The sequence below is a fragment of the Pseudochaenichthys georgianus genome, chromosome 19, assembly GCF_902827115.2.
Source record: "Pseudochaenichthys georgianus chromosome 19, fPseGeo1.2, whole genome shotgun sequence".
NCBI classification, from domain to species: domain Eukaryota; kingdom Metazoa; phylum Chordata; class Actinopteri; order Perciformes; family Channichthyidae; genus Pseudochaenichthys; species Pseudochaenichthys georgianus.
In genome coordinates this window covers 16,862,053-16,878,441 of record NC_047521.1, presented here as the reverse complement: position 1 = coordinate 16,878,441, position 16,389 = coordinate 16,862,053, and the positions used below count along the sequence as shown (strand labels likewise).

The 16,389-nt window shown below is 42.4% G+C and overlaps 2 protein-coding genes across 17 annotated transcripts in view; both read right to left on the bottom strand.

Moving 5' to 3' along the window:
* Positions 1–1,640, bottom strand: part of LOC117464534 (calcium-activated potassium channel subunit alpha-1a-like) — an 83,061-nt gene extending 81,421 nt beyond the window's left edge. For all 13 annotated transcript variants that reach the window (XM_071206851.1, XM_071206852.1, XM_071206853.1 and 10 more), the window contains exon 1: positions 784–1,640. In XM_071206851.1, the coding sequence (XP_071062952.1) occupies positions 784–1,014 (231 nt within the window). In that variant the 5' untranslated portion in view covers positions 1,015–1,640. The remainder of the gene's footprint in view (positions 1–783) is intronic.
* A 666-nt stretch (positions 1,641–2,306) lies between these two features.
* LOC117464760 (disks large homolog 5-like) overlaps positions 2,307–16,389 on the bottom strand; it is a 28,290-nt gene continuing 14,207 nt past the window's right edge. For 2 of the 4 annotated variants that reach the window (XM_034107411.2, XM_034107413.2), the window contains exons 16-34: positions 15,370–16,338; positions 15,151–15,274; positions 14,811–14,955; positions 14,248–14,369; positions 13,758–13,841; positions 13,503–13,662; positions 13,163–13,240; positions 12,510–12,672; positions 12,301–12,434; positions 11,344–11,508; positions 10,926–11,109; positions 10,117–10,265; positions 9,758–9,928; positions 9,373–9,569; positions 8,902–9,045; positions 8,578–8,705; positions 8,191–8,300; positions 6,316–6,425; positions 2,307–3,349 (exon numbers count right to left, since the gene is read on the bottom strand). In XM_034107411.2, the coding sequence (XP_033963302.1) occupies positions 3,246–3,349; positions 6,316–6,425; positions 8,191–8,300; positions 8,578–8,705; positions 8,902–9,045; positions 9,373–9,569; positions 9,758–9,928; positions 10,117–10,265; positions 10,926–11,109; positions 11,344–11,508; positions 12,301–12,434; positions 12,510–12,672; positions 13,163–13,240; positions 13,503–13,662; positions 13,758–13,841; positions 14,248–14,369; positions 14,811–14,955; positions 15,151–15,274; positions 15,370–16,338 (3,441 nt within the window). In that variant the 3' untranslated portion in view covers positions 2,307–3,245. The remainder of the gene's footprint in view (positions 3,350–6,315; positions 6,426–8,190; positions 8,301–8,577; positions 8,706–8,901; positions 9,046–9,372; positions 9,570–9,757; positions 9,929–10,116; positions 10,266–10,925; positions 11,110–11,343; positions 11,509–12,300; positions 12,435–12,509; positions 12,673–13,162; positions 13,241–13,502; positions 13,663–13,757; positions 13,842–14,247; positions 14,370–14,810; positions 14,956–15,150; positions 15,275–15,369; positions 16,339–16,389) is intronic. The other 2 variants (XM_034107412.2, XM_034107414.2) reach the window with 2 other exon arrangements.

Genomic DNA, 16,389 nt, shown 5'->3' with positions numbered 1-16,389 from the left:
CATCATTTCAATTTATTTGTTATTTTTACTACTTACAGCAGCACTAATGACATGTCTTGTTCCCTGAGTATAATTAAGGGGAGGCAGAAATCTCAAGAGGGAAATATCTCAAAATCTGGGTAAAGAAAATCTAAATAGTTTGCAATGATTAACGCAAGAGGAGATATTAGTTGGTGAAATATGTGCTTGTTTGTTTTTATTTGGGTGAACCAACCCTTTAAAATGTTCCACATATTCCCAAATCTGAAAATATGCTTTAAAAAAGGATTTCTTAAAAGTACTGAGATTTAAGAAGAATTATTAAATCCCAACTGAATACTTTTAATCTGCTATGATGCATTTTGTACATAGAGGGAGCTTTTAAATTCAAACAAAAGACAATTTGTGTATCCTAACAAACACTTTAGTTACAGAAGGACAAAAAGCAGTTTATAATAATGTAATGTTGTATCGTGCTTATGTGTAATCATTTTCCAATCAACCTGATGGAAGAAATAGAGAGTGGTACACCAACAAGTGTCAGCTGCACTTAAAGATGTTGCTCAGTAAACTCAACTAGTAAAATGGTGTCTGTTACTATGACACGTTAAACTGGGAGTAGCAGTTGATTATTCATGCACATACTCTGTGGATTGGGCCTTGACACATATTTAAGTACGAGCCCGTTCATTAAACTGGCTGGACACATTGGTGTCACGCACAGGCTGTTGTACACAACCCATATCGGCTTATAATGTAGTCATTTTGTTGGGGTGTGGTGGTTTATGAAATGACCTGGCGTACCTTCTTTTTGGCGTTACAGTGGCAGCACACAGTCCACAGGTATTTGAGAGTTCTCCACAGCAGGATTATGAAGAGACCCCCAAAGAAAGTGACCATGGAGGAGGCGAGGAAAGCCCACCACATCCGCTGGCCGTTGCTGTCACAGGGCACATCTGGTGAGAAGGGGATGATGACATTCATCTTGGAGATTTGGATTGAAGGATCCTGGTTGAATTTCTCCCTCTTGGACATTATGGGCCACTGGTCACCTGCCAGCCCCCCAACAATCCACTCAAACGGGATTCAGGCGCTCTTCGGAGCTCCAGCCAGCGCCCACTGATGCCCCAGCGGCTCAGCCATGTTAAGTCAACCACCTTCCGCTCCTCTGCCTTTTCATCTGCCTTCACCAAGCAAGGCCGTAAAAGTTGAGTCGATAGCAGACACACGCACAGTAATACAAACTTCTTTTGAAATCAGGATATCAGATGTACGCCTCACGATGTGCGTTCATAGCTGGAATTGCGGTCTGATCCGAGCGTAAAAATCAAATTTTCTTGCGAAACACCGTAACAATGCACAATTTCCCTTACTGTCCCGATGGATAAAACTGAATAAGCACAACTAAAAGAGAGACGCTTTCCCTGCCAGGCGATGGATCCACTCACTCCACCTTGTTCAGCAGGTCCGCTACTTGAGCTACGCACCGCGCACTGTTGAATGCGCTCCTCCTCGCGTTAGAAAGGGCGCTGTTTATCGATATCCTTTAATGTAAATCGGTTGAAACAACGAGGGTTTCTTATATTGAGCAGCGGAAATAGTCATTGTCGCTCTCCGGGCTCCTGCTGCCGCCTGTCACATCCATTTGTCGGGAGATGGCATCGCAGATTTACAGGTAGTGGGGGAGGAGCCATCAGTAGCAGACGTCGATGCTTATCTGGATGTCTGTTATTTATAGTGACCGCTTCATAAATGTTTCATGGTTAGAAATGAGTAGTTACAGCCTTGTTGCTTTGAAAGTATTAGTGGGGACTTTCAGTTTGTAAAACGAATGACACCAAGACTCTTTTACCTCGTTTTCTTTGTTCTAAATGGACGAATTTACCAGAAGAACTGTAAACAGTAGGCCTACTACAGCCGATTTGTAGCAGAGGATCAACACACAATTGTGTATTAAGGAATTTTAAAAACACATCCTCCTTAAAAGTAGCCTATTAACTTAATACTTCAAGGCAGGAGCATATCCAACGATGGTCAGCTCTAACATTAAAAAAGGAGAATCACATATGTTCATCAATTTAGAATATAAACAATGTGAAACTATATCCACAGACGGTTATTAAATAAGTGATTAAACAGTGGCATCTCCTTCAACAGTGGCAGTTTACTCACCCTAGTGGATAAAAGGAGAATTGATCGTCGAGGTCCAAACTATCATAAACCTGTTAAATCTACCAAAAGCTAGAATAAAACTATACAAATTCAAATGATAAAAATAGTTACCCACACAATATTTAAATGGAAAACACAGACAACTTGCATTCCAATAAATGTACTCTGTTTTTAATATTGTATAGAAGTATTAACCTTCATGAGGAGAAGACCTAAAGTGTTTCATCCAACTTGAACATGAAATGCTGAAAACGTGAAAAATCCAAGAGGTGTATGTAAATGTGTAAAGTTGACAGCCAACCATGAACCACAAATAAAATATCCCTTTTTTTTTTTAAATCCACTTGACAAAGAGGAACGGTATTGGCAATGCCAGTAGAAAACAAACTGGGACAAACTGTGGTGCAAAGAAAATACCTGCTGTGTAATAAAAGTTGTAGTGTTAATAAATCCAACAATGGATGGTGAGTAGCAAATATGTTTAGCTTGGCACAACATTACTTTTTGGACTGAAATGATGAATGGAAAAAAGACAATGCCACCAGAGAGCAAAATATAACAAGACTGCAGCATCATGTAGGTAAGAAGCAAATGTGCCTCAATTTCTCGATAAATAAGAACATTAATTGGAAAATATCATCCTTCCTATTAACTAAACAACTACATTTGTATAACAAAAGTTCATAACCAACATCTTTGATTAGATAAATTAGATGGCAGGAAAATATAAATATAGAGACGGGAACACAGTGGTCCACTCTTATCTTCACTTCAAGAATAAAGTCTTCATTTTTCATCGATGCATACTTCCTGTGGTCCGACATATTCATGGGACAAAGTGGGATTAAAAGGAGTGCTACTAGATGTAAGGGGAAATAAAACATTCAAGTATTAAATACTAGTGTAAACAAATCTATCTGTAGTACAGTACATCACTATTGTAGTGGGAATATGACATGATCATCAGTGCTCATATTGCTATATGTGAAAAAGCATTGGAGTTAACCATGTTAGCTGTACCGATTCACTGTGTACCCCATAATAAAAAACACCCCTTCTCTTCTGCTCGGAGTGACGTGCAGTGACAGGCGAGACTACGGTGCTCCACCTGGAATCCACAGTACTTTACTCTGCTCCTGCTCCACGATGGTCAGGACCTGAGTGCAAATGTAGGAGACGCTGCCTCCTTGGACAACGCCTGCAACACAGTGAGGAGGGGGGGGAGATTTACATGAGAATTGTTAGGCATTTCTGTCATATTAGGTTTTAACTTAGCTTTGTGTATATGAACTTCTAGCACTGCACCTAGCAATTGTTATTGTATATCAAGTAATTATTATATTGAATTACATCTGCCACCATCTTCCTTGCAAAACCTGGCACCTACATTAGGAAATACCGAGAATTTTTAGAAATGTAGTCTTCAGCTTATAGCCTCAGGCAGAAATGGGGCAACACTTCTTTACACACCCAGAGTCTTTTTATATTATAGCTCGAACTGATGCTGCCTAAAGTGTTGTCTCTTGAGGCAATGCCTCAGATTTCAGACTCAGCTCTCTCTGGAGCCATATAAGGCTTTATACAACTTATTTCGCATAAACAGTCCCCAAGACTTTCATGTGTAAACAAATGTAAGTTCCTTTTAAATCCGAAGGCTGTAAAATGTCATATCATTGTGAGGAATTCAATGTTTGAATTGCATTAAGACAATGATTACATTTAATATATAATAACAATATCAGATCTATAAAAAAAAAAAAGTATGTTCTCATGGAGAAACAAGACTGAGTAGCAAATGTATTTCAGTGCTGGACATCTTGCAGCTCCTTCACACAACAAGATACTTAGATTTATTACAGGAGACAATTACAGCGCTGGTTGTTGTGGCTCATGTGCAGAGTTCTGAAGGCGACCTCTTGCTGTTGGAAAGGATTGGCAGCAGTATGTGTTCATTTCCAAAGTTCGCTATAAATCTCCTCCTTCCATAGAGTCATTAATCAGCCGGACAGTCGGTGTGTCAGACTGGCTGCTGCTCCAGATTCCAAAACTTTATCTCATAAAAAGACCAGAGATACTGTGCTCCAAAAACCTCCAGTGCTGCTGGACACTCACATGTGTTCAACTAGACCAGTGGTTCTCAAAGTGGGGGACACTCACATGTGTTCAACTAGACCAGAGGCATGCGGGGGGGGGGGCGAGAGACCAGGAGGAAAAATGGTTATTTAAATAAAAAAAATAAAAAATTAAAAGAATATCATAATTTGAAAGATTATTGATTCGAAAATAATATGATGCAGTACTATTACGTCTGGGTCAGTGGCGGTGCTAGGGGGTGGCTACTTGGGCTCAAGCCCCGCATGTTTTCTGAAAAGCCCTGGATGTTTTCTGAAAAGCCCCGGATGTTTCACTTAAAAACGTCTCGGGAGTAATGTGCAGTACCGGAGTCCACCAGAGAGGCAGCCACTGTGGGACATTAGCCTGCGTACTGCGTAGCCTGCCCTGAAGAAGAAGTGATCCTTCCTAGTGCCTGACAAGTTTTAAGCCAATAGCCTATACAGTTATGGATATTAGAAAGTTATTGTCATCGAAGCAGGCGCCACAAGCTGCAGCAGCAGCAACAGCAGTATCAGCAGCTGACAACAATGTCATCACCAGCAGTCAAGAAATGGATGATGTTTCAGGTTTGTGAATCTAATGGTGATATCTGCACTCTGGCTGACTGAGTAAGAAGTGAAAAAGAGTGATGTAATGTTATAGCTAGTAAACATGGAGTAACCACACTAAGTATACCCTTATATGTTAGTATGTATACAGAACTAAATGACTACAAATTATTCTAAGATGTAACGTTAACCCTTCATACATCAGTCTACTTTTAAGACACTAAAATAACGTATTCAAATTTGTATTTTGTTTTCGCGCATGGAATTATACCGGCTCTCGTTTCAGTACACATAACAACAGAACTGACAGGCAACCCTCTGAATCAGACTCCGATTGGCTGTGACTGCATCCACTCAGAGTGTCCGATTCAGAAACGTGACTCTTACACTCTTTACGTCACAAACAAAGATGGTGGATGAGAATAGAGCGAGAGAGAGAGCGCACCGGTACTGGAGATCGTTGTTGTTAGCTTCTGGTGCTAGCGAGCTACGCTAACAGATATAAGAAGAATAAATGAAAAACAGGTATGAAATAGTATATGACAGTAAAAAAAGAATAAAGTTTAAAAGGGTGATTTGTAAAATATCCATAAAGAAAAAGTAAATCCGTTTACAGTTCTGTTTCATATGAGTGTTGAGAGATGTATCCATCGATCTCTTCATTTTGCTCTCAAAGTGCACCAGATTGATACATTTAACTTCAATATTTAAAAATAAATCTTCCCGGGGGAGCTTGCCCCCGGACCCCCCTATGTGAGGTCCACACACATCACCTGTAAAAATAGCACTTGACCCCTGCTTACACCTATATGCCGTGAGCTGATTATCGAGCCTTCATTGTAACAGTCACACTCTGTATATGCGTGGGGATTGTTGCAGTAGAAAATTCCACTGTAGCGACCCGGTACATTAATGGGAAACCCTAAATGTTTGAGCACCCTCTATGAAACGTCAAGCTACCCCACAGCACCCCCAAAAGAAATCTCTGGCGCTGCCACTGAGCCTGACTATTTGTGTTGGGGGTCCCGACTTTTTTTTTTCTCCAAAGGGGGGGCCTGACAGAAAAAGTTTGAGAACCACTGAACTAGACCATCATAAATAACTTTATTTTTCATTCATAACTTTAACTGGGTTTTTAGGTCATTTGCAAATGTTGTCTTTTTTTTGTTGGTAAAAAACACCCTTGCAATGTAACTGACTCCACCATTTAAAAAGGGCCATTTCACCTTCATTTTTTTTGGTTTTGGAGGTCTGGTGCTGATATTTCTGTTGCCACAGCATAAAATGGAGGCATTTTATTCTTCTTTTGTATCACTTAAATTATTCAGAAAATTCAAATGTAATAATCTGCTGTGACATAGGGGTTACAAAGATGAACTTGTATTTACACACTGGTGTTCTGTCCTGCAATCACACTTAAATTAGGTGTTGTTATTACCATTATTCCTGCATCCATGCCATTTATAGCCTTAAAAAGGGATAACAAGTTATTTCCACAAACCTGTGAAGAAGCGGCTGTACTCCTGCTCTATTTTCTGTGCCGCCTCAAACTGCTCCTTGGAATGTTTCTGTGAGAGTTTATCCCGCAGGTACAGAGGGTCCTTCTGCTCTCTGAGGAGACAACATCAGCACCTGTCAGCATCCTCAACTATCACTTCACACTTCAATCACAGAATCAAAACAAGATGCAATACCAAGGTGTGGGAGGAATCAGCATTTGTCAAAACCAGTACATATTTTTGCAAATAGGTGTTTGCTCTTTTCACTCCTACAAATCTCCCTTTGCATTTATTGTAACGCAACACAAGCCTAAACACATTAGCACCAAGATCTGATCCATGCTAAGTATGTCACTTCATTTATTATGCGCACTGCAACAACCTTAAAGTGTAACTGCAGGATATGACTACTGCATACTCCGGTACTATGCTTGGATCATGTAGGTTAAAATATTATATTGTTTTAGGATCATCTGAATAATAAGTGTATATACGGATTTTAAGCACGTCAATGAATGAGATCTACATATGAGAATAAGTGAAGAATAACTACCCTAACAAGCTTACAGTATAAGTGCTTAATCATATTTAAGTAAAACATCTTGTCAAATTAAAAATACCATTTGATTAAGTAAAACTGCACTGGGCCAAAATTACCATAGATATTGTATAAAAGGGAAATCCTGCATGATTAAGCATACAGAGCTTTGATGAGACCTATATGGCAAAGTCTTCCACTGCACTGGTTCACTCCATATCCCCATAGTCTTAAGATACGTCATGTGGCTTCTCAGTCTCCAGTCTATATCCAGCGGGAGCCCCTGACCGAAGCTAAAAACCCACTCCCATCTCTCCCGGGCGTGTTCATCAACATATTGGTCTGCCGGTGCCTCCCAGAGGATAGAAACACATACAAAAGCCTGAGTTCTGTCAGTCTCTGCAGCAGGCAGGCAGTGGGAGGTGTGTTTGTGGCGTCTGCTACGGGCGGGGGAGGAGAGTGTTTTAGCCGCCCACGCCACAGAGCGGAGCCACAGGACCTGTGAGCTCTCCCTGGACAGCTGGCACTCAGCTGATGACAACGAAAGCTAAGCAGGAATCAATCTCTACCATGTTCGCCCGCTGCACCACCGTGGGTGTGTACACGTGTGGCAGGGGAAGCCTGTTTCTGCCAGACCTGAATGCATCTTTATGTGTGTGTGTTTGCATGTGTATGAAGTACCGTGCAGAGGGTTCAGGAGATTTAATCTTGCCATGCGATTACAAATGGAAAAAAGCAGAGGGTATCTTTGAAATATCACAATCATCCCATCAAAACCTCAGCGGGCTGTGGGATCTGAACTAATGACACTGATTCAATCAGATTGATCAATGAGACTGTGTTGCATCTGCAGGATAAATATGATTATGAAAGCAAGAGGACGACCACTGCTGAGTTACATTTCCTGAGTTTCTGTAAAGATAGAAAATGAAGTGAAACATTTTATTTGTAATAACTTGCAACCACATGAGATATGAGTTTAGAAATATATAGATAATAGAAAAAAAGCTTTGTCGTTCTAAGAAACAGTCTTATACGTAAACATTTTGATGATAAAGCATGTTGGAAAGTCGACATTAATCTAAAAATATCACATAAAGCCTGAATTTCTATAAAATCCATTTTCCAAAAACAAAATATTCTCATAAATAGCCTCCAGAAAAAAAACAACCTTGGATGAATGATTCTCTCAGTGCGTCGTTGAAGGATCTGAACTTTAAACTGGAAACGGGTAAACAGCAGCAGCATCAAAGCAAAGGCACGCGTGACATGTCTCGGAACAAGAAAGCCAAAAGCAACGGAAACAAACATGAATATATAGAATCATGGGATTACTCACTTTATCTGCTTGGCATTTTTGTAGCGAATGAATATGACGATTGGGTAGATGTGAACGCTGTGAAGACGCTCGATGGCGTGAGGGACAATGTCAAGTAAACAGTGACAGTCCTATGAGAGAGAAAATTAAAGCAAAAAACTGCATGAGAAATGGAGGGGGGGGGGTGAATCTGTTTCTCTTTCTTAACAAGGGTTTCTTATAAGTAACATCCAACATTAGGTTGCACTTTTATTTATCAAAGTTCATTTGGACTAATCAAAAACCATTGTAGACAAATAAATCTGAATATTGAAGCACACATTTAGATTGACATACACTAAGCTTCCATCTGCAGCCTATAGTTTGAAGACAGCGGCACTGATTTGATCCACAGTTAGATGAATGTACCTTCTCCGTTATCTCTTTTATTGATGCTACCGTTGTCACATCGAAATGGCCACTCCTCCGTTTGTAGTCGATGAAAACACAATCCTTTACTCCGCGCTCTATCGCCTGCTGAGATGCCTTCATGATCTCTGGAAGTGGAGAAAAATCAAATTGAAAAAAGGTAATATTCCACTCTGATTTCTTCGTGCCTTACATCAATTTAATAATATTTACATGTTCTAAAAGTAGTAGTGAAATCCCACTCTGCAGATCATCGATGATATAAACCGGATGAAAACCCAAAATCCTTCATGAATAAATAAACTCTAATAACAGATTACCCACCAGGCAGACAGCGACAGAACTGAGCAGGAGCCTCCTTCACCAACATGTCCTTACTGGACTCCACTAACGGACCCAGGATCAGCACGGGTCTGGGGAAAGAGCACTCCACCCTCTGAACCCGCTGGTACATCAGACTCACTCCTTCTGGGCAGGATACAAAACAATTCATTACAAAATACTCACGACTGCATAGAGATACAGCTGCCATTGTTATGATCTCAGCTAAACATTTATGTACCTTGGGAAATGTTGTGTTAACCCAGCATGCTTTTTAATAAACATTCATATCTGAGAACTACATTTTGAGTTAAAACACATGGTATAATATTTTTTAAAGTCATGGTGTACTAGGTCGAAAATATCAGAAAAACCACATAGTATCCAGAAAATATTTGCATTGCATTCCGCTTCCAGGTCAGTCGGTCTGGTCCAAAGCCTCACTTTGAAACAACTTTTTAAGTGCTTTCTAACCTTCTGTGATGGGTAAAGAATCTGTGCTTATTGCGTCCAGAACCATCAGCTCCTTCCCGTCCTTGGATCCGCTGCGTTTGTGCTTCAGCCTGCGGCGGAAGAAGGATCTCCGTGCTGCGGCCGACAGAGACTTGTTGGTGCCGTTATCGTCTTTCATATCGGCCATGCCGTGCCTCTTGTAGAAATCCTGGTCCATCCTTATTGAGATATAGAAGCACATTTAACTCAACTGCAGTCACTCCCCTCCTCATGACCGTAACGCGTGGTGAACAAAGTGCTCATTGACATAACAACAAAGGATCAGATAACTCCAAACTCCAGTCTAGAAAGTAGTATTAAATGAAGTCTAATGATATAAGAAAAGTAAACCAAAGGCTGGACTTACATGTATTTACTTGGGATCTGCCCCTTTACGAGCTTCTGTGCATTTTCGTCCAGTTGCCAGGCCATCCAGTAGCCAAAATTACCATTTGGTAGCGTATCTTCAACATAGAGGATGTCATCTTTCTTAAAGCTCAGTTCCTGCTCTGCCTCTGCCACCCTCTCATAAAGTGCTCTGACGAGAGACGAACAACGGAGCAGTTATGGTGAGTACATTTGTCTGAGCTTTGAACAAAGGCATAAGAGATTGAAAGACACTTTCACAGAAGATTTTGAACAGAGAATAGCTTACAAGATGTTGCCCTTATGTCTGAAACTTGATTTGCTCCAAGTTTAAATTGACTGATAAAAAGTGGTTTTTACCTTGTGAAAAATCCATCTCCCGGGGCCTCTTTGATCGCAGAGAGGTTGTCCACACAGTTCTGGACCTTGAATGTGATTGTTTCAGCTGGTTTTAACATTTCCAGGTAAGCCTCCTCTTTACTTTTGTTCTTCATGCTGATGCCATTGTACTGTTTGAAAACATCAATTATATAATTGACAAAAGAACACTAGGCTGCCAACACAGAATGACTCATCATTTTCAGTAAAAAGCAATACAAACAATGCACCGGAACATTTATGGAATATAATACCTCACACACACTTATGTGAAATCACATCTGCCAAACATAGAGGAGATCTTGAACTTGAAATGCATAACTGTCGAGTGCTTTTGTCAGGTCACAGTGAATCCTGTCATCATTTCAAGGTCTGGCATTGAAGTAGTTACTTTGGATGAAACTATGAGTCGCTCGGTAGAAAGCCGCTCAGAATGTGGATGCAAATAGGAAAAATTAAGCTTCTTTGTTTTCACTTTCAACAACATTTATATTTAGCATGTGTGTTGTTTCTTGTACTGCATTGTCCCCTTTCTCCTCATCATATAATTATGGAGTCTTCTTTTGTTATTGATGTGTTTTAGAAAAGGAAGGAAAGAAAGTGATTGGCTCGGCAATAGCACAAGCAAATAAACAAAAAACAAACAACAGGGTGTACTCATTCAGTGAGACCGCGGACTGTGAGGTTTTCAAATGTCTAGGTGTGTCATTGGAAGCCCGTTCTGTCCTGTGAATCATTTTTACTGTGCACATGACTTCCTTAATTAATTAAAGTGATTTAATTTCAAGTACCTCGAGTATCAAGTCTCCAGGCAGCAGGCCATCAGGACACTTAGCAGGGCTGTCATCATCCAGACTCTCCACAAAGACGCCGTAAAGGTTTCCTCCACAGACCTGAACTCCCATCTCCACCTGGATCCTCTTCAGCCTCACCAGCCGAGGCTCGGCAGCCCGCCACGTACCGGAACCAGGAAGCCTGAAGAAAAAACGTTCAGTCAGTCAAGTTTTTAATTATTATTTTTTTCACTCTAACACCACCAACATTTATACCAATAGCTTAAAGTCTGTATTTATGGCTCCATTGACATTTTTATTGAACAGGAAAAAAAACAAATAGTGAAATACAAACTGGATATGACAAATGTGGGACAGAATACACTTGACAAGAAAAAGCAGTTTTGGTGGCAACACAAATATGTCCCAGTCCTACCTGAAGGAGCTTTGTGGGCTGGTGGCGGGAGTGGTTTGTTTGGACGGCGGCGTCATGGTGCCTTCGTCCTGCTCACTCAGTGTGTCGACGATGGAGTGATTGTCGGGGGTGGTGGCGCCGCTGTCCTGGGGGGTCGGCTGGTTGCTGATGGACTCCATACGAGAACTACGGACAACAGGAGTCAAAGTCTTTTTTACTCTGAGCAAAAGGTAATAAAATAGAAGATATTCATTGAGTTTCTGATATAAGATGATGATCTAAAAGACAGTAGTCAAACCCCCCTGTCAGACCCCCTTTTCTGATGGCTAACTGAAAAGTTATCTATGCCATCTTCAAAGTTTGAAGACTCTGTTGACAAACACTGCAATTCTACCACTGCCTACATCTGTTAGTTTGTTGAAATACTCTAGATTCAGGGTTCAATTAAACTGATATTTACATTTTTTAGGTGGCTAAAACATGGTTCACTGATGCACTAATAACAGCAGTCTCTCTGCCCTCCTGTTTGTTTCTCAGAACTTTACTGCAGGTTTTACACTGACTGATGCATAAGTATCTCATAAAACCCCATTTCAAACTATCCTTTTAAAAGAGAAGACACACAAGCTGTTGCATACATTATGTGAAGAATGTTGTTTTGAATATTTACTCTCCATTTAGCGCTTGCATTTCTCACTTGATCTTGTTTGATTCGATTTTTTTATTTGGCCCTGCAGTGTGTTATATGAATGTTTGCATTTTTATAATATCATGTTTGCTGTTGACACATTGGAACGTGTTCATGTATTCACTGTTTGAATAGTACCATAAATATTCCATGTATGTTCTCACATTATACTGACACAACTGGCACTGTGCACACCAGAATGGTTGAATGAATATGGAACGAAAATGTATGAGTCATAAGTTATCCGTCTAATGTATTGCTGTGGCGTTCCTGCCTCCTCGCCTTCTTACCCTGAACGAGAGTGGTTGCCCAGCTGAAACATGTGAGGATTATACTGAGCCAAGATGGTGACTGTGTCGCACTGCTGCCCGATCACAAGCCTCGCCTGCTGCTCGTTGGCATTGCGAAGGTTGATTCCATTGAACTGGAAGAAACAGAGATTCATCAGACACAGAAAACAACAGCTAAATATAAAGTTGTAGTGCAGTGGCTGCTTTACCTCAAGGAGTTGGTCTCCGTACTCCAAGCGAGCTTGATGTGCGATGCTGCCTGCTGTCACTTTGGACACAAACACCCCCCCGTTATCTCCACTCACTATGGAGATCCCCAGAGGTTCTGCTCCCTTCTGAACAGTCACATTGCGCGGCTCCTCCAAGTACGGCCTTGAGGGGGGAAAATAGAAGTGTCATGTTCTGACACCTCTGGGAAACTATTCCTGGCAGGATGCAACAAGCAACTCTAAATGATATGAAGATAATATCATTTAAACTGCAAGTCCACAGGAGCAGCTGTAATTTAACTTTTCAATGAAATGTAGCTCTCTGAACTGTGTTTTACTTTAAAGCAAAGATGCATTGCGAACATCGAGGTTAAAAAAAGACTCAATAGGATATGTGTGCGACTTGTGCATTTCAGAATCCAACTCTTGTCATGCAATCATACAAAAGTCAACAGCATTCTGAATAAATAAGCAGGGAAAAGACGAGGACTTAAGGGATACAGATCCATTAGCTTTTTGTTATGGCTATTAAATTCTAGCATCACTGACGCAACATTAGATATCTGCAGTGTGTACACAGAAGGTCTTGATATCTGTGCTTTAACAGCCTTACAGGTAGTGCATATACTGTATGTGCTGCAAGCAGGACAAACCTCAAGCTTCTTAAAGAGAGGAACTTGGGCTGAACTGCCAGTGGAAGTCTGACAGAGAGAGTGTTAGAAGAAGCCAATCTGAGAAGGAAACGGAGAGAGAATAATCACCCAAAGAAGGAGAGGAGTATTTCAGGTTATAATGAACAGATGCAAAGGGGAAAAGAGATGAGAACATAATGATAGATGGTGAGTAGGAGTTCTAATGATATGAGGATGGAGCCTCACAGCATGGAGCACTTTATCACAATGAAGCAGACGGAGGTACAGACAAATGGTGGAAAACACGTCGTGTTCCGCTGAACGATCGCAGCGTAACGACCCGGACGAGGGGCCTACCTACCCTTCCTTCTGCCTGTCACCAGCTGGAGCGGGGCTGACTGATATCCTGGGCTGGGTGGAGATGGAGCTCTGCGATTGGCTGCTGATGAAAGACGATGTCTCCAGGTTGACAGGGGACATTGGAGGCGTTGGGCTGCTACACTCTGAATGTGAGAGGGAGCCTGGGGTGCCAGAGGAGAAAAGTATGAATTCAGACTTGTTGTTTACGCCAGTGACACTCGTTTTTAAATGATGGAGCTTCATGACTAAACCGTACCTCTTTCAGAACCAGTGGAGCGGGGATAGCGAGTTGGAGGGATTTGTCTGCGTTCTGTCCTGAACTGGAAAGTATTGAAGGAGCCTAAAGACCAGAAACAGAGGACAGTTGATAAAAGCTTACTAAAATCCACAGGGAGAAAAAACAACCCCACTTGCCTATTTAGTTAACAAGCCACGCAGTTACAGGGTTACACCCAGGATATGACTTATTGATGTTGGGGATCTGTTTTTTCCAAAGTTGCGCCAGACTGCTCTGATAAATTACTTCAATGATGCTCTTTGATGTGGCCGATCAGTCCCCGTCATCTCCTTCGCTGAGTCACTGTGATCCATCTCGTGGTCAAATAAGTTGCTAAATGAGGTCTAACACTATTGTAACAGTTTCCCTGAAAGCCACATACATTTGTTTCCGTTTCGAAAATGACAGTTCATTCACAGACATTATTATACAAGATATGATTTGCCGAAATGTGGGACTTCATGCATACTCAGTCTGGCGCTGGATGGCAGGGAGTTTGTGCTGTGCGCTGGTTGGCTGACGCTCGTTTCGGTCGAGTCCCCAGTGCGCTTGTGGCTGAGGTCCAGGCTGTGGCGAACCTGATGCTGGGGGCTAAAGGTGTAGAAAAAGGCCTCGGTCAGTTCCCCTGGGGTCAATCGTTCAACCCGGAGCAAGATGTTATTTGATACATGCCATCTGTTCATGAGATCTGTGATTGGGTAAACGCTGTGGAAAAAAAATCCTAAGACTGCAACCAATGATTACTTTCAGTATCAAACACTCAAAGAAATCTATCAAATAAAATGTCAGAAAAATCACAAGCTCCCGGATCCCAAAGTAACATCCACAAGTGTCCTGTTTTTGGTCTCAAGATATCATTTATTAATAATAATAATAATAATAATAATAATAAACAGAGAAAACAGAACAAGTTGTGGTATGTCAATAAGAGTAGGGATATCATGAGATCTTCCGACTGTGACAAGTTGAAACATTTGCTGTGAAAAAAGGGCCTATTTCTTTAAACAAAGAACAACGAGGAGATGTTAACACCTTGTGTGTGGATGTAGGTGGACTCCCGAGCTGGGGGCTGGAGGAGGGTTGTTGTTCTGGATCTCATGGCTCCAAGCAGTGTACACCGGGTTCTTTATCACAGCCGTCACAGCTGGACAGGGGGCTAAACCTCGTTGTGCTGGATCTGGAGGAACACACAGAACACGATCACGATGTCTGACTCGATACAGATGTCATTGAGAAGAAACCGGTACATTTCCATTCCTACCTCTCCCGTTTATGTGCGTCTTCTATCTAGCATGAACAAAAGATAAATGCAAGGACGAGTTTCCTAGGTGCAAAAGCAAATCAAAACATTGAAGTTGTTCAGGAGACTTACATGATGGGACGCTGCCGTAGCTGGGGGGTGCAAAGGGCATGCTGTACCGATTAGTTCGCCTGGGAGAGAAGCGCAACAAGTCTATTGGCTCTGGAGAGTGCTCGTCGTTAGAGAAACTCTGCATCTGCAAGAAACAATCAAGCAGGGACAAGTCTGTAACATGTAGAAAACACACATCAACAATAATATCAGAACAGGTAAGAGCAGTGTCTTAGCTACCTGCATGGGAAGAGGGATGTGTAATGGAGTAACTCTTGGCCGCAGTGCAGGCGCCGATTTTGGCCGGTACCTCCTCTTCTGCCGCTCCTCTGCTCGGCGACGACTCCCTTCGTTGTCAGGAGTTTTTTTGGCGCCGCTCGCGGTCTCTCCTGGAGAAGCGTTGGTGTAGTAGAGCTGGTTCCCTGCCTCCCCCCCGTCCTGTGGACGTGTAGCTTGGGCTGGGGATTCAGGTGGAGTGGCAGTGGTGATGGTGGAGTCTGACGCCGAGCTGTTCTGCTGGCGATGTTTGAACCTGAACGAGTCGCTCCTGGCTGGCGGGGTGGGAGGGGCCTCAGATATCGAGCTCTGCGGGGAGTGCTTGGGTATCTGAGAAAGAGACGTGTAGTCCAGTTTTGGGGACGGCTCGGGTCTCCTGAAACCCTGCACATCGAAGATGGACTTCCGTTGTTTGACTTTTTTGTAGATGGAGAGCTGGGCACATTCAGTAATAGAAGCTACCGCGATGACTTTAGGCCACGTGCCTCCGCTGGGCTTCCCTGCTGAGCTCTGCACTCGGTCCACAGCCGTCTGAGGAGAGCTGCAGTCGGAGGGCACGGGGGTGAAGGTGAAGGGGCGATGGTGGAGCTCCGGCCTCCTGTAGCAGAAGTCTGGGTGGGGCTCTGAGGGATTGTGGGAGCTGGAAAGGGAGCGGGAGTGCACAGAGCTGCTGGGAAAAGGCTTCTGGAGGCAGTGAGAGCTGCTATCGCTACTGTCTGGAGAGTCACATGCATCCTTACACACTTCATCCCCTCTGCTGCCCAAGTCACAGCTGCACATGTCTGTCTGTGTGGAGCAGTTGTGCTTAGAGCAGTTGTGCTTGGAGTTCCTGCAGGTCCTGGCGTGGATCTCACAGGACTGGAGACGAGAAATCTTTTCTGAGTCTCTCAAACCTTCAAATAAACTCTGGCCGGAACAGCTCTGTGGGAGGAACTGTGGAGGAGGGGAGGTCAATAAACACTTATCTCATTATACTTGTTTTTT